The sequence below is a fragment of the Wickerhamiella sorbophila genome (assembly GCF_002251995.1).
Source record: "Wickerhamiella sorbophila strain DS02 chromosome Unknown contig3, whole genome shotgun sequence".
NCBI classification, from domain to species: Eukaryota; Fungi; Ascomycota; class Dipodascomycetes; order Dipodascales; family Trichomonascaceae; genus Wickerhamiella; species Wickerhamiella sorbophila.
In genome coordinates, this window is record NW_020194004.1 from 1644953 (window position 1) to 1668184 (window position 23232).

At 48.3% G+C, this 23232-nt stretch overlaps 11 protein-coding genes across 11 annotated transcripts; 6 read left to right on the plus strand and 5 right to left on the minus strand.

The window, feature by feature from the left end:
- Positions 1-24: 24 nt before the first annotated feature.
- B9G98_02834 (putative cytosolic iron-sulfur protein assembly protein 1) lies at positions 25-988 on the minus strand (the record flags this gene model as incomplete). The annotated part of the gene is made up of 2 exons (XM_024809391.1): positions 25-30; positions 53-988. The coding sequence occupies 2 exons, from the start codon at positions 986-988 to the stop codon at positions 25-27; spliced, it is 942 nt and encodes a 313-aa protein (XP_024665159.1).
- Positions 989-1045: 57 nt separating this feature from the next.
- Positions 1046-2386, plus strand: B9G98_02835 (Cytochrome c mitochondrial import factor CYC2; the record flags this gene model as incomplete). Its single annotated transcript, XM_024809392.1, has 1 exon — positions 1046-2386. One exon carries the CDS (start codon positions 1046-1048, stop codon positions 2384-2386), a length of 1341 nt encoding a protein of 446 aa, XP_024665160.1.
- Positions 2387-2442: 56 nt separating this feature from the next.
- B9G98_02836 (Tryptophan--tRNA ligase, mitochondrial) lies at positions 2443-3501 on the plus strand (the record flags this gene model as incomplete). Its single annotated transcript, XM_024809393.1, has 1 exon — positions 2443-3501. One exon carries the CDS (start codon positions 2443-2445, stop codon positions 3499-3501), a length of 1059 nt encoding a protein of 352 aa, XP_024665161.1.
- Positions 3502-3526: 25 nt separating this feature from the next.
- B9G98_02837 (Cell division control protein 11) lies at positions 3527-4537 on the minus strand (the record flags this gene model as incomplete). Its single annotated transcript, XM_024809394.1, has 1 exon — positions 3527-4537. The coding sequence occupies one exon, from the start codon at positions 4535-4537 to the stop codon at positions 3527-3529; it is 1011 nt and encodes a 336-aa protein (XP_024665162.1).
- Positions 4538-4753: 216 nt separating this feature from the next.
- Positions 4754-6172, plus strand: B9G98_02838 (Protein FIZZY-RELATED 2; the record flags this gene model as incomplete). The annotated part of the gene is made up of 1 exon (XM_024809395.1): positions 4754-6172. One exon carries the CDS (start codon positions 4754-4756, stop codon positions 6170-6172), a length of 1419 nt encoding a protein of 472 aa, XP_024665163.1.
- Positions 6173-6498: 326 nt separating this feature from the next.
- Positions 6499-7941, plus strand: B9G98_02839 (Aromatic/aminoadipate aminotransferase 1; the record flags this gene model as incomplete). Its single annotated transcript, XM_024809396.1, has 1 exon — positions 6499-7941. The coding sequence occupies one exon, from the start codon at positions 6499-6501 to the stop codon at positions 7939-7941; it is 1443 nt and encodes a 480-aa protein (XP_024665164.1).
- Positions 7942-7990: 49 nt separating this feature from the next.
- Positions 7991-8656, minus strand: B9G98_02840 (Casein kinase II subunit beta-2; the record flags this gene model as incomplete). The annotated part of the gene is made up of 1 exon (XM_024809397.1): positions 7991-8656. The coding sequence occupies one exon, from the start codon at positions 8654-8656 to the stop codon at positions 7991-7993; it is 666 nt and encodes a 221-aa protein (XP_024665165.1).
- Positions 8657-8815: 159 nt separating this feature from the next.
- B9G98_02841 (Protein HIR1) lies at positions 8816-11497 on the plus strand (the record flags this gene model as incomplete). Its single annotated transcript, XM_024809398.1, has 1 exon — positions 8816-11497. The coding sequence occupies one exon, from the start codon at positions 8816-8818 to the stop codon at positions 11495-11497; it is 2682 nt and encodes an 893-aa protein (XP_024665166.1).
- Positions 11498-11509: 12 nt separating this feature from the next.
- On the minus strand, positions 11510-12262 carry B9G98_02842 (Mitochondrial peroxiredoxin PRX1; the record flags this gene model as incomplete). Its single annotated transcript, XM_024809399.1, has 1 exon — positions 11510-12262. One exon carries the CDS (start codon positions 12260-12262, stop codon positions 11510-11512), a length of 753 nt encoding a protein of 250 aa, XP_024665167.1.
- Positions 12263-12390: 128 nt separating this feature from the next.
- Positions 12391-17361, minus strand: B9G98_02843 (Chitin synthase 6; the record flags this gene model as incomplete). The annotated part of the gene is made up of 1 exon (XM_024809400.1): positions 12391-17361. One exon carries the CDS (start codon positions 17359-17361, stop codon positions 12391-12393), a length of 4971 nt encoding a protein of 1656 aa, XP_024665168.1.
- Positions 17362-17979: 618 nt separating this feature from the next.
- On the plus strand, positions 17980-23187 carry B9G98_02844 (Chitin synthase 8; the record flags this gene model as incomplete). Its single annotated transcript, XM_024809401.1, has 1 exon — positions 17980-23187. The coding sequence occupies one exon, from the start codon at positions 17980-17982 to the stop codon at positions 23185-23187; it is 5208 nt and encodes a 1735-aa protein (XP_024665169.1).
- Positions 23188-23232: the final 45 nt, after the last annotated feature.

Sequence of the window (23232 nt, forward strand, 5' to 3'; positions counted from 1 at the left end):
TGACACGACCATCGTCGCCCCCCGTCAAAACTTTATCTCCGAACCAGCAGACGGTATTAATTTCGTATACACCATGAGCGTTTTGAACGATCTTTGAAACTGTCCACTTATTATTTTCAAAGGTATAAATAGCCAAACGCCCGTCTGCCCCGACGCTAGCAATTCCGTGCTGGCTCCAATCAACAGCGTAGATTGTGTCAGTGTGCACAGTTGGCAGAACACATTCTTGCTCCCATTCCTCGGCTAGGATGTCCCAGCGGGCAACCGAAGGCAATTGACCCGGTTGAGTGCCACCCGTTCGGCCCTTGCGAGTCCATACTCTGACCGTCATATCATCAGAACAGCTTGCAAGACGGGCGTGCGGAACCTCACCAGTGTCCTGCTCTGGCTGCGGAGGTGCGGGCTCAAAAGCTGCACCCCAGACAGTAGACTCATGGCCCTTGAGGTCCGAGACGCAGATCCACTCGTCATCATCTAACTTCCAGAGTCGTATTTCATTGTCATAAGAAGTCGACGCCAACAGCAGTTCACTGGGATGCCATACAACATGTTTAACGTCCTGTGTGTGGTCTTGCAGTACAGCAACACAATCAAAATCCTCATTAGATTCATCAACTTCCCAAATCCATACAGATTTATCTCGCGAACAAGTTGCAAGAAATGCGCCGTCGTGGGACCAGGCTACCCCCTTTACTTCGTTTTCGTGACCCTCGAGCATAGCCATAAATTCCCAAGTGGGGGGTTCATTTGTCCAAATACTCACCTGAGCATCAAATGAGCCCGCGGCAAGCGTGGGCGCTCCGATAGCCTTCCAAGACACCGATCGAACACTCCGGGTGTGAGCCTCGGTTAAATCTTTGACCAATTCGAGGTCAGGGCCCCGATATACGTTCACCGTTTTGTCTCCAGAGCAGCTTGCTACTAATGGAAGTCTTGGATGTACGGCTACTTGCCATACTCTGTCTTTATGCTGCGGTTTTGACGCCATTGAAATATCTGGGGAAGCCTCTTTGGATTTGTCACTATTTTTCAGTCCCGCGAGGTCATGTCTATTGCACTGAGAACTGGGCCTATAAGAAAGATACCGGTCCGGAACTTTTCTAGTTGTTTACTTTTGCATCAGAAAAAAAAGAATGTTCCCGCGAAAAAGAGCTGGTTCGCTGACGAGTCTCAAATCCAGCAAAAACGGGGACCTACGACGCCTATCCAGAGGGTGACGTACGAGTACCCCCCTCCGCCCAAAGCGAAGCCACAGCCACCTCCTGAATCAAGCGCCTGGCGAAAACATATTCCCATGTTAGTAGGTGTTGCTGGTGTTTTATGGGCTGGCTATGCTCTGAACTATATCTTTAACATCCAAGAAGGAGAACAGACTACCTTGACACTAAACAAGTTTACGGCCTATAAAATCACGTATCGTGAGCAGGTCGGTCCCAATTTAATTGCTATTGAGCTGTCACCCAAGTATTCAGCCCACATGGATATTTTGACGAATGGAGGAACCCTTTGGAATGGTAAAAAGCTTTGGAGTGTGCAGGTCAAGCATCCAGAGATTCAGATTGCCAGAAAATACACACCGCTTCCTTTATACTATATGCAATCTCGAGAAAATGGTGAAGAGAAGGCACTACTCCGTATTCTCGGCTCTGCACCAGACGAGGGCCGTCTTGTTCTTGTTGTGAAGAAATATGACGACGGCGAGATGTCAAGATACCTTCACAGTCTTCCTGTTGGAAGTGAGGTGGAACTTAGAGGACCGTATGTTGAGCACAAGTTCCCTTACACGCATGCAGACATGAGCCCTGTTAGAGAGCCTATGCTGGATCTTCCGACTCGCATGAAAGCGGAAAAACCAATTGATCCTGCAGCTATTCCGGACAACATTGCTTTCTTTACTGCTGGAACAGGCATTGCCCCCGCTCTCCAGACTTTACTGTCTAGAAATCCGCCTAAAGGGTTTACACATGTCTACCACAGTGTAAGATCGAGACAAGATATTCCGTTCACTCGCTTTATGCTGTTCCTCGAGAAAGTTGGCCGAGCAAAGTTCCATTTCTATGTCGATGACGAAAACAAGTTTCTAACGCTACAAGATATCCCGAAGCCGGTTCCCAAGCAGCCCCGGGCGCTAGATACCCCCGAGGAGGTGGAGCCTACAGACGTACAACCAGCGTCAACCTGGCCCAATGCAGTCGCACAGTTTGCCGACAAATCCTATAAACCAAACTATTTGAAAGGCCCGTCTCTTGCTGTGGTCTGTGGTCCTCCTGGGTACATCGCCTATGTTGCTGGAAACCCCGGCTTCAATAATGATGCCCCCGTCGCGGGCTTACTGGGAGAGTCAAACTGGACCTCTGAAAATGTCACTCGTATGAGCGAGTTTTAGTGTATATACATATAGAAGAACCCCACGTGTTTCCCTCAACCCAACTGACTCAGACTATGAGCACTATACTAGGGGTGAAATCCGTTCTCCCAGGCAAGGCTATATTCAGCGGTATTCAGCCCACGGGCGTGTTCCACCTGGGGAATTTCCTGGGAGCCATCAAATCGTGGGTGGATCTATCCCGCAGCGCTCCAGAAAATTCTCCTATACTGTTTATGATTGCAGATTTGCATGCCATTACCGTAGCCCGATCTCCGGAAAAGCTAAGAAAGCAACGCTGGGAGGCTCTGGCTAGTATAATTGCGAGTGGAATTGACCCCAAACGGTGTACTGTTTATTTTCAGAGCGATGTTCCTGCTCATGCTCAGCTGCACTGGATTCTATCCTCTATCTCGAGCATGGGTTATTTGAACCGGATGGTGCAATGGAAATCAAAAGCAAATCTTGACGAATCGGCCAGCCTTACCAACAGCGATTTGACAAACCTAAATTTGGCGTTGTTTTCCTACCCAACTTTGCAAGCGGCTGATGTTCTGATCCACCAGGCCGGTTATGTGCCCGTGGGTGAAGATCAATCGCAGCACTTGGAATTGACCAGACATTTGGCTCAAGCCTTTAATTTCCGATTTGGTGAGACATTCACAATTCCAGCGACTGTTCTGAGCCCTCACAAAAAGATCCTGAGTCTACGTGATTCAACCAAAAAGATGTCAAAAAGCGACCCGGATCAGACATCTTGTGTGTATGTTACGGATACCGCAGAAGAGATCAAAACAAAGCTCAAAAGGGCCCTGACCGATTCAGTGCAGGGAGAAATTACCTGGGACCCTGAGCAGCGGCCGGCTGTTGCAAACCTGTTGTCGATTGCAGCTGGATTGCAAGACATGGAAGCCCCCGACTTTCTAGCCAAGCATCCTATGAAAAACCACAAGGAACTTAAGGATACGGTTGCTGACTGCCTAATCGAGTCTCTTTCGCCCATCAGGGAAGAATACAACCGTCTGGTCTCTGACCAAGCTTACTTGGAGTCGCTTGCGAACCATGGTCGTGACATTGCCCATGAACGGACCTCTGGCACCCTTGAAAAGGCCTATCGCGCAGTGGGCTATTTGTAAATATGCGTAAAACTAGGTAAAGTACTTAAAACATGGCCATTCGGCCCATGCTCCGACCTAAGCTCCCTGTCTCCTGAATGGAATCATTGTATGATCGATTGTCGTTGATGCGGGGAGGGATGAGGCTTGCGTTGGCGCTAAGTTTATCGGAGCGGTACTTTTCGTAAATGACATCATGAGTCAAGTCTCTTAGTTCCTGCAAATGGGAACCAAAGATAACAGTTCTGAGATAGGAGAAGTCGCTGAACTCTGGATCTTCAGTACTCACAAACCCCCAAGGATAGCTTCTGCCTCGCACGAATTGACTGTCGACCTCGTAGATATCATCGCTTCCTACAACAGCAAAGGGAAGTAGCGCTCGAAGAGCTACGCACTCATCAATAACCTCTTGGTCGGTTTCGTCTTCGGCATAATTGAACGAGAAAATAGGAATTTTGTAGTGCTCAATGTCGGCGAGAATTTTGGTTTTGTTGATAATCAGTTCCTCATCGGTAAAAGTATCGGCCTTTGCAATGACCGGAATAATATTAACTCGACGGGACAGAGTGCTCATAAGGTCAATGTCGAGCTCGCGAAGACCATGGCCTGTAGCGGCGATAAAGTATAAGCAAACCTGAACACGTTTATCATCAAAGCGAGGATTCCGATGCACTCGGCTTTCTTCAGCTAAAACTTCGTCAAACTGAGTTTCCAAATAGTTCAGAATGGTGCCGCAGCATTTCGAATTATCGATGTTGTCACCGAACCCAGGCGTGTCGACCACGGTTAACGCGATCACAGTCCCGTCTTCTTCGCAAAGGTCAACTTTATGAGTACGAATTTGCATATCACGTGTGATACCGTCCTCATGAACTGCAACCTGGCGCTCGCTATCACTAAATATCTTGCCGTCGCACAGCGTATTCACAAAGGTGGACTTCCCGGTACCGGTGCGGCCACAGACCATCAAACAGAGCTGAAACCCTTTCTTTACAATTTTGCGCCTGCGCATGTGGTCTGGAGATTCAGCTGGGTAGACGGAGGATAGCATAGACATTTTGAAATGATACAGGATTGGAAATTAATGCTCTAAATGTTTATATAGAAGTCACTTTGTGGTAACCTCACAGCCACTACAACAGTTAATATATGGCAGCTAAAACATACCGAAAATGTCATAGCCAGCGCTACCCAATATGTAAATTCCCCTTATGAGAAGAAAACCCCAGCTCGAGTGAAATATAGCTTCGTCTTGAGTTAGGTAATCTTGACAATGGAAGAACGACTGGGGTCGGTGCCCAGCACGCCAAGGAAAAAGCGGACAAGAGACCGCTTTATACCCAATCGCTCTGCCATGGACCTTTCAGGGGCATTCAGTCTTGCCGGTGAAGCTCGTTCTCCGTCTGTTACCAACTCCGAAGTGGCTGATCAGGCGTACTCTGAAGTTTTGAAAGCTGAGCTGTTTGGCACGGAATTACCCTCATCAGCGGCGAGCACATCGTCGTGGTCCTCGCCACAATCATCTATTGGGTCTAGTCCCGATAGGAAGAATCGTGGAGGACGAAGAGAAACCCAATCGCTGCCGACGACGCCAAGAAAAAACCGAAACCTGTTTTCTTACTCGCCTTCGAAAAGAGCTACCAGGGCCACGGAGAACGAGGTTTTTTCTTCTTCTCCAATGAGACTAGACTCGCAGCTGTTTCTATTATCGCCCAAGAAACGGCCACGGGAAATTGAACGCACTCCTTATAAAGCGCTGGACGCTCCTATGCATGCAGATGATTTTTACCTCAACCTCTTGGAATGGGGCCCCCAAAACTATTTAGCTGTCGGATTGGGCTCTTCTGTGTATATATGGAATCGCGAAACCGAGGAAGTACATGAATTGTGCCAACTTGATACCGATAAGGTGTGCTCAGTCTCCTGGATCAATACGGGGACTCACTTGGCGGTAGGCACTCAAGACGGGTTGGTACAGATTTGGGACGTTGAGAATTCAAGGTGTATTCGCCAAATGCGCGGCCACACTCGAAGAGTTATGTCTCTTTCATGGAATAGCCATGTGCTGTCGTCAGGCTCGGAGGATACGACGATTCTCCACCATGATGTACGAAGCCATGTGCAGTACACTCATCAGCTGAAGGCACATCGAGGTCAGGTGTGCGGTCTTCGTTGGAACACTGAGCTCAACCAGCTTGCCTCGGGCGCTAACGATGACAAGGTATTTATTTGGGATGGCATGAGCCAAGAACCGCTATATGAGTTTTCAGAGCACCGTGGTGCGGTCAAGGCTCTTGCGTGGTCCCCCCATAACCGAGGTCTACTGGCTACTGGTGGTGGCACGTACGACCGGCGACTCATCTTCTGGAATACGCTGACCGGTCAGCGGCTCTCTGAGTTCGATACCGGCTCCCAGGTCTGCAATGTGCTATGGAGTGCCAAGACTCGAGAAATCGTGTCTTCGCATGGATTCTCAAACTATCAAATTGCTATATGGCAGTATCCCAGCATGCAGCAGGTGGTGTCGCTAACCGGCCATCAGAGCCGGGTGCTCTCGCTGTCACAGAGTCACGACGGAGAAATGCTAGCGTCGGGTGCCGGCGATGAAACCGTGCGTCTGTGGAATATTTATCAAGGTGACAAGACGAAAGATGGCGACTCCCGTTTGAGCATCTACAGTCAGTTGAGATAAGGTTGGTGCTCGCGTTCTGCGCGGCCATGCAACATGACGATTCCTGCTTGAAGGATAATCAGTTGCACCGAATCACAACTACATCCCCGGCTGCATATTGGATCTTATTGGGTGGTTTTGCTTTGATGCCTTTATCTATAAATTATTATCAGTAAAATTTTACACCATTCGTGTTACATGCTTTTACATGGCATTTCGTTTATTCAACACAGCGGCCATGCAGGCTGTCACCGATACCCCAACCCAAACACCATCCCCCAGGTTTATCTAAGCTGAAAATATATAAACTCTGACTCAAATCCCCCAGGTGTCGTTCCCCACAGAAAATGCCTGATTTGTCTCATTTCCTATCTGAAGAAGCGAAACGGCGCAAGCCCTCGCCTCTCAAGGAGGCTTTTGTGCACTTTACCAACCCCAAAATCTGCTCTCTGGGTGGTGGCTTGCCCCTTCCCGACCTGTTCCCGTACGACAAGGTCAGTGCCAAGGCTCTGGCAGCTCCTTTCAACGAGGGAATTGACAAGGACATTCTTGAGGCCAAGGATACTATTGACATTGAGGTGTACAAGAAGGATGTTGAGGAGTTTGATGATATCAACCTCTCTATTTCTTTGCAGTACGGCCAGTCTCACGGTAACGTGCTGCTCCGGGAGTACATCAAGGAGCACACACGCCGTGTCCACCACGTTGGCTACGACGACTGGGATGTTGTCTTGACTATTGGCAACACCTACGGTTTGGACGCTACAGTGCGCACTTTTGTCAACCCCGGCGAGCCTGTTCTGGTTGAGGAGTTCTCGTTTTCCTCTGCGCTGGAGTGCATGCGTGCTAACGGGGCTATTCCTGTTGGCGTCAAGATGGATCTGGATGGTATTATCCCTGAGGTTCTTGAGACTCAACTTGCCAACTGGGTTGGTCCCAAGCCCAAGTACTTGTACACGATCCCTACCGGCCAGAACCCCACTGGGTCCACGCTTTCTCCTGAGCGTCGTCAGGCTATTTACAAAATTGCTCAAAAGTACGACTTCCTAATTGTTGAGGACGAGCCCTACTACTACTTGCAGATGCCCGTTTACGAAAAAGGAGCTAAGCATGAACAGCACCTTGATCGGGACGGCCTGATCAAGTCCCTGGCTCCGTCTTTCCTTGACTACGATGTCGATGGTCGCGTTGTTCGTCTGGACAGTTTCTCCAAGGTGCTGGCTCCTGGAACCCGCATTGGCTGGATTGTTGCTAACAAGATGTTCTTGGAGCGCTACTTGCGCCTCTTGGAAAGCACTTGCCAGGTTCCTTCTGGTTTCTCCCAGAGTTTGGTTTATGGTTTACTCACTCGTTGGGGCCAGGACGGTTATCTCGACTGGCTGATCAAGCTGCGTGAATTTTACACCAAGAAGCGTGACGTCACTTGCGACGCCATCTACCGGGAGCTGCCCGCCGGCAAGTACGAGCTGGTTCCGCCTACCTCGGGTATGTTCTTCTGGCTGAAGATCGATGCCCGTCGCTTCAAGGACTACGAGAAGTACAACGCCGACGCCAAAGCTATTGAGATGAAGCTGTATGAGCTCGGTGTTGAGAACGGTGTCTTCCTGGTTCCCGGCCACTGGTTCTTTGCCCCGGACAATACCGACCCTCCCCAGCCTCGCGCAGTCGAGGAGTCAGAAGATGATAAAAACGCCATGTTCTTCCGCGGCACTTTCGCCTCGGTCCCCGACGACAAACTTGTCCTGGCCATCCAACGTTGGGCCAAGACCATGAACGAGTACCTCAAGTAGACTGCATACCAATAATAAATAGGATAAACCTACGGCTTATAAGTGAAGACTATGAGGTTGGCTTGTCTGCGATACGTTTTTCTAGCTCGTCGCGTTGCTTTTGTTGCCAACGGCAGTGCTCAGCATGGTCATGGATTTTGAAGCCGAAAATTTTGAGACAAAACTGCTCCTCGCTGTGCCTTGGAAGCAGTTTCGGATAAACTTGGAAAAACATGCCGGGGAAAGACGTTCCAAAGTAAGCACCGTCGATGTTAGCGTGCCTACTGGACTTGGGGTTGTAGATATCCTCACATTTTGGGCAGTAGAGCTTTACGCTTGAGATATTAGGGACGTCCTGCAGACCGATAGGGAGGAGAATATGTGAGCGACACAGAGCACGGGGACAGCGGCCGAAGTCGCCCTCTTGGTATTTGAGCATCATTTTGTACAATCCACGAGTCGTGAGAATAAACCTGGCGTGAACAAGGCAGTAGAGATGGCGAGCGCTCGCATCGAGCTGCTGCTCCTCTTCTGCGTTCAAACCGTCCATATTGACATCAGACGAGCCGGTAACCACATCGATGGCGTCGTGGATGTTGGGGACGTCGGCGTTCAACCCTGTCAGGTTGAACCTGTCTAAAATGAACTCTGGATCAACCTCACAGAAATACTCGTTCCCCTTGGTACCCAAGAAATTCGCAATCCATGTATCCTCCAAATCCGTTTCCATTTCCATTTGATCCTCACAGAAACTGGCTGGGACAATGACGGTGGTTTTTTTGCCTTGTCTGGGTTTTCTTCCCTGCCTAAGCAGCAGGGTGTAAGAAGGACGTGGTTACACCCCTCATTATAAATACACTTTGATCGAAAGGGCGCGTTTCAGTTCCGTGGAAATATGCGCCTAGTGAAACCCGCTTGGTTAGAGCATCGGGACGAACATCGCCAATTCGAGATATACTCCGTTGCGGTTTCCCCAGATGGCTCTCGTTTGGCGACAGGCGGTCTGGATGGCAAGGTGAGGCTGTGGTCGACAAAGGCGATTGCTGGAGGTCCCGACTATAAAGGACCCAAGCAATTGTGTTCCATGTCTACCCATACCGGTGCCGTGACGGTGGTGAGGTTCTCTCCCAATGGCCGGTACCTGGCCTCGGGAAGTGATGATCGGATTGCTCTGATTTGGGAACTCGACGCGACGCGGGCGCCCCGCCAGGAGTTTGGCCAACAAGGCGAGAAAGATACCGAGGCATGGACTGCACGCAAACGTCTTATTGGCCATGACAACGATATTCAAGATCTTGCCTGGTCTCCTGACTCGTCACTGCTGGTAACGGTTGGTTTAGACTCTGCAATTATCGTTTGGAGCGGTACAACTTTTGAGAAATTGAAACGCATTGATTCTCACCAAAGCCATGTCAAGGGCATTTCTTTCGATCCTGCAAACAAATATTTTGTTACCTGCGGAGATGACCGTACGGCTCGTATTATTCGCTACGCCAGAACTTCACCCACAGAGCTCACTTTTAGCGTTGAATATGTTGTGGAAGCGCCCTTCAAAAATTCCCCGATTAGCACGTACTTCAGAAGGTGTAGCTGGTCTCCGAATGGTGAGCATATCGCATGCTCTAATGCTACCAATGGGCCAGTATCTACAGTGTCGATCATCAATCGCGGCGATTGGGATTCTGATATTTCTTTGGTCGGACATGAAGGTGCAACCGAAGTTGCTCAATTCAGCCCTAAGCTATATGTTGCAAATCAAGGCGATGATGTCAAGGATGCAATGTCGGTTGTTGCATCCTCTGGTCAAGACCGCACTCTAGCTATTTGGAACACCGCCAACCCGCGGCCCCTACTTGTCGCTCATAACGTTAGCTTGAAAGCGATTAGTGACCTTGCTTGGGCACCTGATGGGCTGACACTCTATGTTGCCTCTCTGGATGGGTCGATCCTGGCCGCTATTTTCGACGGTGGTGACTTTGGCTGGCCGGTATCAGCCGAAGTGGTACAGCAGCAGCTATCAAGATATGGTGGTCAAACCTCCGATATGGATATGATTGAAAGTGTTGAACAACTTGAAGTTGCGGAGAAGCTTGCTCAAGATGAAAATGGCACATCTCAGCCGAAGCCCGAAGAAAAAACACCGGTGCCGGTCGAAATATCTGCTCCCGTATCCGCGACCCCACCACCAGCGCCTGAGATCAGCCATCCACCAGTCGTTGCTACTAAATCTGCTGAAAAGCCCGTCAATGTTCTTCCTGTGCGGAAACAAAAAGTAACTGTCACCAAAGATGGGAAAAAACGTGTGGCCCCTATGCTAGTGACCGAAGAACCAACCGTTGGCCATGTTGCCACGGCCCCTGCGGCTCCGGCACCCCAACTAGCACCCGAATTTAGTCGACCGACCCAGGCCCTTCCTAGAGGAGGAGTGTCTTCTTTAGTGATTGGTACTAAACGCAAGTCTGAGGAAGACGGGGCGGCGCCGCCGGCTAAAAAGCCCAAAGAAGATGCTTCATTCATAAGGCCAGCTGTTATTTCGCCGGCTGCTACAGTCTCTAATGTACGGCTGGCTACACCAAAGGTGTATACTCATTTGAACTTTGGCGGTCAGTCTGTTTTCGAAGCTCGCAATGGCGATGTTCACGACCCAGCCCGTTTGACAGTAACCCATAATGGTCGTGTTATTTTTGTGGACTATATTCCTGGCCATGCACATTTACTTACCGGCTCGGCAGATACATTCTGGGCTGCTTCGACAGACGATGGTATTATTCATATTTTATCCCCGGTTGGAACTCGCATCATTCCTCCTATCGCTTTGGGAAGCTCATTAACTATTTTGGAGGCGAACAAATCGTTCTTGGTCGCAATAACGTCGACTGGAATGGTTCACTCCTGGGATATTTCCAAACAAAGGGCTCTTTTCCCGCCTGTTTCAGTGGCACCGGTGCTGGACACCGCGTCCAAGTATGCTGAAAACGGTCTTCTGAAGGCCCCCTCAATCACTCAATGTTTAATTACCGACCAGGGTCATATTGTTATCGCATTGTCGTCAGGTGCCTGTTACAGTTACTCTAGCGACCTGATGGCATGGTGCCGTATCTCCGAGCCGTTCTGGGCTTATGGATCGCAATATTGGGACTCTACAGGCTTTGCCACGTTGTTTGATCATACAGCAACTGGTCCGATCTCGTTGGCTGAACGAAGAACCAACGACGAGGCACTGGTTAGGGCCGGAGCCCGAGGCAAGCAGCTACAGCGCATGGCCAAAAACCGTATGTTACAAGACGGATACCAAGGATTCGAGGACGTTGTATCTATTGCCCATCTTGAGAGCCGCATTGTGTCTGCGGCGATGATTGAGTCCACCTCCGAACTCAAACGCTTTGTCGACATGTACGTTCGGCGGCTAGCTGAAGATGGCATTCGTGATAAGCTGAACTTTCTGTTTAAATTTCTCAACTCTGAGGGCAACTGGGGCGGTGCAGACAAAAAGGAGCTTTTATCTACCGCTCTGAAAACCGCAACAGCGCATAGAAGTGTTCAAAATCTCGTCCTAGAGTATACAGAGTCCGTTTAGTAGTACTACTAACTAATTCTTAGGCTTGACATAACGCAAGTAAGGGGTCTTGACATCGACATCACCGTACTTCTTCTTGCCCTCCTCAACGGAGACCGAGAGCGGCAAAATAACGTCCTTGCCAGGAGTCCAGTCAACAGGGGTGGCAATGTTCTCCTTATCGGCAAGCTGCAGAGCGTCCAGGACACGCAAAACCTCAGCAGTGTTACGGCCAACACTGGCAGGGTACACGAAGAAGATACGGATCATCTTGGAAGGATCAATGATGAAGACATTGCGAATGGTCATAGCGCTCTTGGACAAATTCTTGAATCCTTCCTCGTCGACCATGTCGTATAAAAAGGCAACATTGCGGTCAACATCAGCGATGATAGGGAAGTCGAATTTCTTACCGTGACTGGTGAACTTTTCGATATCGCGCACCCACTCGTCGTGCGACTTGATCTCATCGGCGCTCAGACCAATGAGCTGGGCATTGCGCTTGGTGAACTCGTCCTGAAGAGCAGCAAAAGCTCCCAGCTCAGTAGTGCAGACAGGAGTGAAATCAGCAGGGTGTGAGAACAGAATAGTCCACTTGTCGCCGATGAAATTGTGGAAATCAATCTCACCAGAAGTAGTCAGGGCCTTGAAATTAGGTGCTTCACTGCCAATTCGCAAGCGAGGCTGGTCCTCTTGCTTGAACGAGATGAACCGAGCAAAAGCAGCGGGGCGGGCAATAGCAGGGCGAGCAGTCTGGGCAAAGCGAGCAAAGTTCAATCGCAACATCTTGCTGTAAGTATAACGGCAACCGGAGCTGTAGGGTATGATTGGTCATAGATGACGCAATGGGCACAAGGTCGCCTCGACGACGGGCATCTGGAGAAACCTGAATATGGTTTGATTTAACTATGCAGTCATACTTTACTCTCAAAAGGTGTCTCAGGTTGAGCATCGAACGGTCCGTTGTCTGAGGACGGAATGGGCTGGGCGGGGGCCTCAAACTCTCCAGCATCCATATCGTCCTCGTCGTCCATAAGATCGAGCTCCTCGTCAATAATCTGGTCCACAGCAACCGCACGCTCACGATCGAACTCTACGCCAAGCAGATCGCCAACCTTATCACGGAGCTGTCGCGGTGTCATGGTATCCAAGTCGGTAGCAGCAAGTACTTGTTTGACAGTAGACCGGATCTGGGCTTCGGTGCCTGCATCAAACACTTTCTCGGTGAAATTGTTTGTGAGGGTGCGTGAGTAAACAGACATAGGTCTAATGCTCTTTTCAGGCTCAATGACAGACGCCGTGTCGAAGATATTGACACTCTGCAAGATACGGCCCTGCTTGGGGTCAAAGATGATGGGGCGGTGCTCGCCTTCCAAGCCATTGATATGAGCATACTCGTTCCAGCTTTCATATGTCACGCTGCGGTGATCAAAGACGTCGTCATCATCCTGTAAAATAACCCGCTTGCCATCGGACTCCTTTTGAACCATACGAGTGTTACCCCAGGTAAAGTTATCCATGTTCCAGAATGCATAAATGGGCAACAAGAAGGAGTGGAAGGGGTAGGCCGCTAAATAAACCACCATCCAGAAGATGTGCTGCCAACGACGATGAATAATGTATACAAGTGTCTGCAAACCATACACAACACCAATCAGAACAATGGAAATGATGGGCAAAGGAGACGTATGACTAGCAATGACGTAGATCAAATAAACAAGATATACGACCACACTGGGAAGCATCATAGTACCAATCAAATCAACAAACACGACACCTCTCATATTGAACAAAAAGAAGCCACACATCGTATCCAAGCGCAGCAGCTCGACAAGATTGTGGACAGTGGAGTTAATCCAACGACGGCGCTGAGAAAGAAGAACCCTCATGTCGCTGGGCACTTGGGTCTGGCATCTAGCATCTGCAACAAACTTCAGTTTCATGCGCGGGAAGTGTTTGGACATCAAAGTCGTCAAGTAACGATCCTCACCAAGAGAGAACAAGTTCTTCTTGTGCAAGGTATCGACATGTCGAAGCGAATATTCCTGGATGATCTCGTCGCTAATAAGCAACGGCTTGAACCTTTTAGCAGTGCGTAAACGATACAGAGAGAAACAACCAGGTAAACAGGTGACGGACCCAAATAACGACTCGAAAGCCTTGGTCAGATGGTGGGAAATAAAGTACTCGTAAACCTGGATCATGGTACTCAGACTCTCTTGTTCATTCTCGATACTGGTCTCACCACAGACGGCGGCTATGCCATTGTCATTTGTACAAGCTGCGACCAATCTGGTCAACGAATCGGGACGCACACGTGTATCGGCATCAACGGTAAACAGATAATCGTAGCGCTCAGGTTCAACACCAATGATGTTGTTCATATGGTGGAAGATCTCGAGGTCTAAAGGACACATGGGTTTCTGATAATGGACACGATTCAAGAAATTCATCAAAATAATCTGAGAGTCACGCTTACCACGATTACCAGGGTTTCTTCCATTTTCTTGTTCTTGAGGTGAGCCGACCTTGACAATCACGAGATAAGGAACAGTGTTTCCCTCGTTCTCGTAGATACCAGAGTAAACTTTGCCGTAATTCAGCTCTTTCGCACCTTCTGCAATCGCATGGTATGCCTTTGGCAGAGCAGAGCTACGGTCTTGGTGGCCAAAGATATCCAATACAATTTCAGGAGTGGGCAAATCGTTGCCCGCACCAACAACGAGACCATCACAGATAACAACCAACAGCTTGCGTTGGTGATCATAATCTAGGTTTGTTAGGGAATCAATGGCAAGACGCAATTCATTCTCACTCTCGGTATAAGCAGGGATCTGGCAAATAACAAACCGATCTTGCTGGGAAGGAATTGGCTTGGCACTGAATCGAATAGATGCCAAGAACTTGATCAATGTGATGGAGGTCAAAATACCGGCGATAACCAGCAAAATAACATTAGAAGCCTGGCATTTCACCGAGTCACGGAAGTCCTTTTCAGCATAGTAGAAAACGTTGTCCAAACACTCAAGAGACCGTTTCCTGGTTGATTCATCAAACTTGTTCCATTGCTCAGTAGCATCCAGACCCTGATAATTGCGGAACATAGATTCAACTGCTGAGGGGAAGAAAGAGTACTTCTGATAAAGAACAGACTGAGTCACGGGGAACTTCTGAATGGTCAACATATAGTCAGTCACATCATAGATGTTGTTGTTGATCATGAAAACGTATCGGTTCTGGTCGTTTGCAATTTTCTCAATCTGCTTAGGCGTTTCGACAAGACGACCCTTGTGGTACTCTGCAATCTTGGGCTTGAAAATGTCATCATACCAGGTATCGTTGTGAAGAGCAGTTGTGGTTTGAGGAACAAGGTAGGTTCCGCTAGCGTGGTTAGCAATGGCCATGTAAGGTGCATTAGTATCATTGTAGGTTAGTGAAACGGACTGGTCTGTAACAAGACTAGGGCAAGCAAGGTAGATGGGGGGCATAAAGTAGTCTGTAATATCCTGACCGGCAAACTCCAGCATCCGCTCTGGGGTGGTATCAATACCATTGTCAGAGTGCTGGATTTTGTAAAATTTAGTGATGTCGTATACTTGACCACGGATTCCCACATAGAAATCATTGGTACCCTGATGCGTGTGCAGCTGCTTGTGATTCCAGACCTTATCGTAATCAGGGCAGATGAATCGGCCCAAGAAAATCATGTAGAAAATGATACCAGCATTGAGCAAAAAGATAATGAAGAAAATCACCACTTTTTCACGCCATGCCATACGTACATCTCGTCGTTTCATGCGCCCGATCCATGTCAGGAAAGGTGAGGGGATCCACCAAGTCAACAGCCATACTAATGTAACCCAAGCACGTCGCTCTCTAGTCATACGATAGACTTCAATATGCCGGCCATCTTTTTCGTTGTAATCACCTTGGAGATAAGCACGCTCATCTTCGAAGATCTCATCATCATCATAGAAGCCTTCACCCAGAGGCTCTTCCACTTGACGAACATTACCATCTTCGTCATATATTTGCTGCTGAATACTTTGCGGACGGGGACCTCTGAAATCACGAGAAGACATATTCCCCGGACTCTTGGTACTACGCAAATGGCTTTCCCTAGCGGTTGGGATGGTCGGCACAAGGGAGCGGCGATCGTTTCCGAAGCTGTAGACCGATGATCCGCCGCCGAAAGGATTCATGGGGGTTATGTTTGCTGGTGCATTCATGGGTTGGAACGCTGCCGGGAAGTTTGAGAAAGCTGGGACGCCGCCTTGTGCATTCAAAAGTTCGTTTTCCAGCTCCTGGTAGACCATTTCGGACAAATAAATACGGCTGCGACCATAGAAAAAGTCACGAGCGCCCCAGCCCCTTAGTTGTGCCCAACTTTCGAGCTGCAGACCTCCTGGACCTGACGGTAGAATGAGCCGGTACCATTCCACAAATTCGCCCAGGCCAAAATCGGCAGTGTAATCTACAGGACCGCGCTTGCCAGCCCATTCGGTGACGAAGAATTCTCGAATTTGTTCAGATACCAGAGAAGTGTCCCATTGTAGAGATGCAGCTCCTCTGGCATCTGATATGGTTGCCATCGCAAGCTGAATCCAAACCCTATTGTAAGCCTTTTCATCATCGAGACGGAAAACGTTTGGGTTGTCCAGAATATCCTCTGACTCTTTTGGAAGTGAGGAGGCAGCAATAGAAGGCCATGTTACTGATGAATGTACCAAAGACTCGAAGTTGTCGATAGTAGTTAGCATAGGCGGAGGGTTGCCAGTGTTTAAGCGCTTGATTGCTTTAGAAATCGACGAAGGGGTTTTTGGTAGACTGATACCATCTCGGACCATCTCGCCATTGATGCCGGTGCCATTATCAAAAACGTACTGGAGCACATCAAAGCGGTTCTCAGGTGTACCCTCGATAATTTTGACGACGGCAGCGATTGCATTCAAATTGTCGTTTGCAGGGGATTCGTAGCGTTCTTGTAAATCAAGAGCAGCTAGGTAGTCGTTAATTTTTGCAACAACAGCTTGAATTAAATTGACATAAGAAGCAGCAACGAGCTCATGGGACGGATAGTTTGATCCCGCTTTAGCGTCCAAGCCAATAAGCATTGCGCCATCAGCTTGATCGTTTTTGTCTTCGTTACCAAGCAAAAGAATACCAGACAAAGCAGTCATAACCGATCTACGAAAATCCTTGGGGAAGCACTCTAACATAGCATCGTACCAGTCTTTGGCAAGAGCATGATCATCGGCGTCTTGCACCCAGTTAGGCAGAGTGAATGTATTTGACCCTTTGAGTAGATCATACTGATAGGGATGAGCTTTCAAACTCAGGACATCGGCACGGTCTTTTTGGGAATATAAGAGATGGTAGAATACATCGAACGAACGATAGCCCGGTTTGGGAGGCAGGCTCACCAACGGTGCCAGCGAGCCAAGCGGCTGTTCAGCCAAAGATACACGCGTAGAAACAATGGCTCCCTGGCTATTCAGACTGAAAGAAACCCGCAAACCGTTATGAAAAGGCATTCGCAGATTCGCGGGGGTCTGAGCATGAACAAACGATTCGACAAGGGACAGAGCCTTGATAACTTTGGGGTCTACACCAGGCATCGATGAAACTGCAGAAATAAACGGCGACAAAGCAGCTGAATGGGTGGGAATAATGAAAATCATCTCGTCTTCGCTTCGACGATAGGCGTGTTGCCAAGCGAGCTCGATCATTTCTGCTGAAGCCAGGCCGTCAAGAATGAGCACAGACTGGCTATCGATCGCTAGCGAACGGGGCCCGCCATCAGTTCGCGCATAGGATGCGTGAAGCATGCCTAGTAAGGCTGATGTGTTTGGTGGATTCGGAAGTTGCGACAGGGGAACTTCCATGTTGCGGGTCGAGCTCTAGATCACAGAAAAAATAGCAGTGCGAAGAAGATCGCTGAGAAACTACCAACAAACCACTCTGATTATACAACAAGAGCGAATGTCCTCGAAAGCTTGCCCAAATACGCAATCCAGTCGTGTTGGTTGTTAATTAGCGTTTTTGTTTTTGTTTGGGAACCTGGCCAGGGTAGTTGGGTTAGGGTGTATATGTGTGTCTAATTAAAGTGGGTGCCTGGCGAGCGGTCCCTAGGTATAGGGCGTGAGGGGTCCCGAACCACATAGTGGACAAGAAACAACGGACGCGATCCAGACACGTGGGTGCGGTTGAGGGATTCAAGTGTACAATTAAGTAGTTTCGATAGCTTGCTCGATGCTTTTGGAGCCGTCACATGCTGCTAATGCTTCTTTTACTATATCGGGCTATAGTTAGAGTCCACCTTCCAGAATGTTTAAGCGAAACGCACAGATTCCCAGTACTGCATCAAACCGCACTCTAATAATAGCGCCACTAGCGATTGGGAGTTTAGGACCTCCGGGTGTTTGTTTATTATCTAACCGGTCATAGTGTTACGTTTAGGTGGAAAAAAAACACTAGTGGGAATTTCCATTTATTGCTATTAAATGACCGATATTTCTGGACTACCTCCGGATGCTCTTGATGGGCGAGGAATCACATCCCACATTGCCTCCCAGTACCATCAAGGCATTCCTTTCTCCACTGTGTCAACCAGAGCTCTTGTGGCAGTAAACACGTTTACTCCGCTTGATGTGAACCAGGATCAAGTTTTCCGTCAGTTTGCTGCTCAGATTTGCAACCGTATGGAGTTGCGTGGCGAGTCCCAGGTGGTATGTTTCTTGGGTGAGCACGGAACAGGCAAAAGTGAGTTTGCTAGTGCAATCACAAGACACATCCTCACGTTAGCGGGGAACCCTCTGAGCAGCCGTATTCGTAAGGTGCAGCCGATTTTAGAGGCCTTTTCGACGGTCAAAAACTCCAGCTCCACTTTTGCGTCGAAAATGGGCCTCAATCAAGAATTGCAGTATGACAAGGACTCGAACCTCATTGGGTGTACTTTGATGGATTTCCGTCTAGAGCGGAGTCGGGTCACTAAAATTCCTACAAATGAGCGCAACTACCACGTCTTTTACTATATGGTCAATGGACTTACTGACGAAGAACGTTACCACCTTCAACTGACCGATGTCGCAAACAACCGCTTTAGGTATCTTGGCCACCCGTCTCAACTACGGCAGGCGGGCATCGACGACCGGATTAAACTCAAGCAGCTCAAAAGCAGTCTTTATTCGTTAGGATTTTCTCGGTCTGATGTTGCAAATATCTTTCAGATTCTCGCGGCCATCCTGCACTTGGGCCAGGTCCAATTCAGAATGGCCAATATGGACTATTCCGTTGCTCAGGGCACTGCAGTAGAAGTTGGCAACCCAGATATTGTCGAAGTGGTAGCAACTTTCTTGGGCGTAGACCCCGATGTATTGACTCAGTGTCTTGTTACCAAGACGGTGACAATCAATAAAGACCGAGTCACAATTGTCCTCGACCAACGAGGTGCCCGTGAAAACTGTGACGAAATTGCGAGAACATTGTACACTTTGCTTGTTTCGTGGATCTTTGAGCATATCAATAGAGAGCTTTCGCGCAATGCTCCTGGGGCAAGTGCTGCAGATTACGATCCCATCATTCAAAGTACCATTTCGATTGTTGACTTCCCTGGATTTAACACTGCTTCTACTCCGGCCCTGGACTGTTTACTCCATAACACTGCCAATGAAATGTTGTACCATTATATGATGTATAACTATTTCACAAAGTCGGACGATGTTCTGGGGCGTGAGGATGTTGAGGTATCGTCGACTGAGTATTTCGATAACACTGAAACTGTTCGTACTCTTGTGCGCCCTAGCTTGGGCTTACTTTCGGTCATCAATGACTATGCTCAGCGGGACAAGGAAGACGTTCAACTCATGGACAGTATCTCAAAGAGATTTAAAGATTCTCGTACTGTTATGCCTTATGCAGACACAAATTCATTTGTTGTGAATCACTTTGATGGCGAGGTCGAGTATTCTGTTAAAGGACTCCTTGACGACGCAAAGGAGGCTATTTCTGCTGCTATTATAAATCTGATCAACTCCAGCACCTCTTCTGGTTTCCTCAAAGATGTTTTCGAGCAAACTGCAGTTATCACAGACACATTTGGTGAGTCCCACGAAGTTGTTGGTGCCACGCTGTCCTCTGAACCTCGTCGTCAACCATCTCTTATCAATCGCGATGGCATTGGCCGCCAAAGAAGTCAAAGGTATTCTGCTGCTGAAGAACAGCGCAGACAAGCAACATTTAAAGGTACCCGCAACGCACGCATTGACGCTAAGAAACAAAAGGGATCTGCAGCCCAGTTTGTGTTGGCCCTTGATAATATGCTCGAGACATTCGAGGACCACAACGCTTACTTTGTCCTTTGCATAAAGCCGAACGACCATAGATTGTCCAACTCGTTTGATGCTCGAGCAGTTCGTCAGCAGGTAACTGGCCTTGGCATTCCAGACATTGCCAAGCGTACCAAATTTACGGATCTTTCTCTCTTCAGCCCCTTTCATGAGTATCTTGAGCTTGCTAGGATGAACAATCTAACTGCATTCGATACCCCACAAGTTGGTGAGTCAGAGCGTGTTCAAGCTATTAAACTAATACAGAGATCAGGTTGGAGTGAAAGAGATATCCAGGCCGGTACCACAGGTGTTTTCCTTAGTGAAGGTGCATGGCTTGCCCTTGTGGACCCCACAAACTCATTTGCTGAGCGTGCTGCCAAAAAGTTCGCCAACGATCCAGAAGATCAATTCAAAGAAGCATACATGTATGATGATCTCGAAACTCGTTCTATGGCTGGTGGCTTTTCCAACATGTTCAAGTTCGCAGGCAGTAGCGCTCTTCTTGAGGACAATGGTGAGGCACTTGATGAGGCCGAAGATTTCACCGCTCCACAAACGACATCTCCGTCTCGCCGCCTTTGGATGACGATTGTTTGGCTTTACACTTTTTGGGTCCCCGAGTTTTTCATCAAGCTTCTGGGAGGTATGAAGTTCAAGAGTGTCCGTATCGCATGGCGCGAGAAGTTCACTATCAATTTGATCATTTGGGGAATGTGTGCAGGCTGTGTGCTTTTCTTGATTGGATTCCCGTTCTTGATTTGCCCGCTGCAGAATGTTATGAGCGCTGGAGAATTAGCGGGCTATTCTTATCAGAGTAACACCAAGCATGTTTATACTGCCATTCGCGGTACTATTTACGATATCACGCACTTTGCTTCCGCGCACTATCCTTCAATTGTTCCCACTGGTGACATTCTTAATTATGGTGGCAAGATCTCTAGTGATCTTTTCCCGATGCAAATTTCGGCTGTTTGTGGCGGTGTCAATGGCACCATGTCAGAATTCATTGTCATGGGTGATCCAAACAATTACACTGATGTGAATGCGCAATACCATGACTTCCGATCGTTTACGAATGATTCACGGCCTGACTGGTATCTTGAGAAGATGGAGTTTTTCAACAAGAATTTGTTGAAGAGCTACATTGGCTATACGCCTGAGGATGTCAAGAAGATGGCAGAAAATCAGAAGAAGTCTGTTGCTAGTCTGAATGGCTTTGTGTATGATTTCACCGACTACATTAGCGGTAATGTTTACACAAAGGCTCCGGCTGGGTATGTGCCACCGCCCAATATTAACAAAGATTTCATGCAAGAGGACCTCGTCAATCTGTTTCTAAATTTTGCTGGTCAAGATGTGTCTGGCAAGTACCGCGACCTTGATATCGACGACCAAGTTCGCGACAATATGAATCGCTGCATGCACAACGTGTTCATGATTGGCAAACTTGATACTCGTGGCTCGGCAAAATGTATGTTTGCCCGATACTTTTTGCTCGCAATTACTTGTTTCGTCGTAGCAATCATCTTGATCAAATTCTTGGCAGCTTTGCAATTTGGAAGCTACGAGTATCCGGATGACCTTGACAGATTCATCATTTGCCAGGTTCCCGTTTATACAGAAGATGAGAAGTCTCTTCGCCGTGCAATTGACTCGCTTGCCCGAACGAAGTATGATGATAAGCGAAAGATTCTGGTGATTGTCTGTGATGGTAACATTCGTGGTGCCGGCAATGACAAGACTACACCCGAACTCGTCCTGGATATTCTCGGTGGCTCTGAAGGTCAGGACCCGCCTGCTCTTTCTTTGGAGGGCCTAGGTGATGGTGATCAACAGTACAACATGGGTAAGATTTACTATGGTGTTTACGAAGTCGGTGGCCATCTTGTTCCCTATCTTGTCCTCGTCAAAGTTGGCAAGCCTAATGAGCTGCGACCTGGCAATCGTGGTAAGCGTGACTCTCAGATGATTCTGATGCGCTTCCTCAATCGTGTCCACCACAACACTCCTATGAGTCCTTTCGAATTGGAGCTTTATCGCCACTTTGAGTACACTGTTGGTGTGAACCCGGCATACTATGAATATATTATGCAAGTCGATGCCGATACCATTGTTTCACCAGAGTCGCTTTCTCAACTTGTTGGCAAAATGGTGAGAGATAACCGCATTCAGGCCGTTTGTGGTGAGACCGCGTTGAGCAATGCTCGTCACTCGCTGGTGACGATGATTCAAGTTTACGAATACTACATTTCGCACAATCTTGCCAAAGCTTTCGAGTCTCTCTTTGGATCAGTTACGTGTCTACCCGGTTGTTTTTCCTTGTATCGCATTTATGAGCAGCGTACTTCAAAGCCCATTTTTGTGAGCAACCCTATTGTCGACAACTACGCGGAAAACAACGTCCGCACCCTGCATACCAAAAATCTGCTGCATCTTGGTGAGGATCGTTACTTGACTACACTTTTGCTCAAGTACAATCCGCAGTACAGCACCAAATTCTTGCGACATGCTCAAGCCTGGACCATTGCGCCGGATACATGGTCAGTTTTCTTGTCTCAGCGACGTCGTTGGATCAACTCAACTGTACATAACCTGGTTGAGCTGGTTCCGATGTCTCAGCTTTGTGGTTTCTGTTTCTTCTCGATGCGGTTTATTGTCTTGATCGATCTATTCAGTACTTTGATTCAGCCTGTCACATGTGCATACCTCGCGTACCTCATCTACTTGTGCAGCTCACGCTCTGATGATGTTCCGTGGACCTCTATTGCCATGCTGTGCGGTATCTATGGTCTACAAGCCATCATTTTTGTGCTTCGCCGTAAATGGGAGATGGTGGGTTGGATGTTCGTATACCTTCTTGCGATTCCAATCTTCTCTCTTGCCTTGCCTCTTTATGCCTTCTGGTACATGGACGACTTCTCGTGGGGTTCCACTCGTGTTGTTGTTGATGAAAAGGGCCAAATGGCTGTTATTTCTGAAGAGGGTGCTGAAGCGTCTGAGCATGTTCCTCTCAGGCTGTGGGCAGACTACAAGTCTGAGCTCGAGCGTCGTGAAATGGATGAGAAGGTTGTCGACTCTGATGCAGTCAGCTACTATCCAGCCACTCTCAATCGGTCAGCCTCTGGTGTATCGCTCGATTCATACCGTACTCGCGCAAGTATGCTTGCCACTGAGGACTATGATCAAACCAACTTTGCCAATCAACCAACTGATGCAGATCTCACTGCAGCCATTAGAGATATTCTGGCCACTGCAGATCTTACCAAGGTTACCAAGCGTACTGTGAGAGCCCAACTTGAACGACAGTTCAACTGCAAGCTGAACATGCGCAAAGAGTACATTTCACGGGCCACGGAGGCGCTGTTGTCTGGTGAGCTATGATAGACGTATACTATTTATGAAAAAAAATAACCATTTATACCCTTC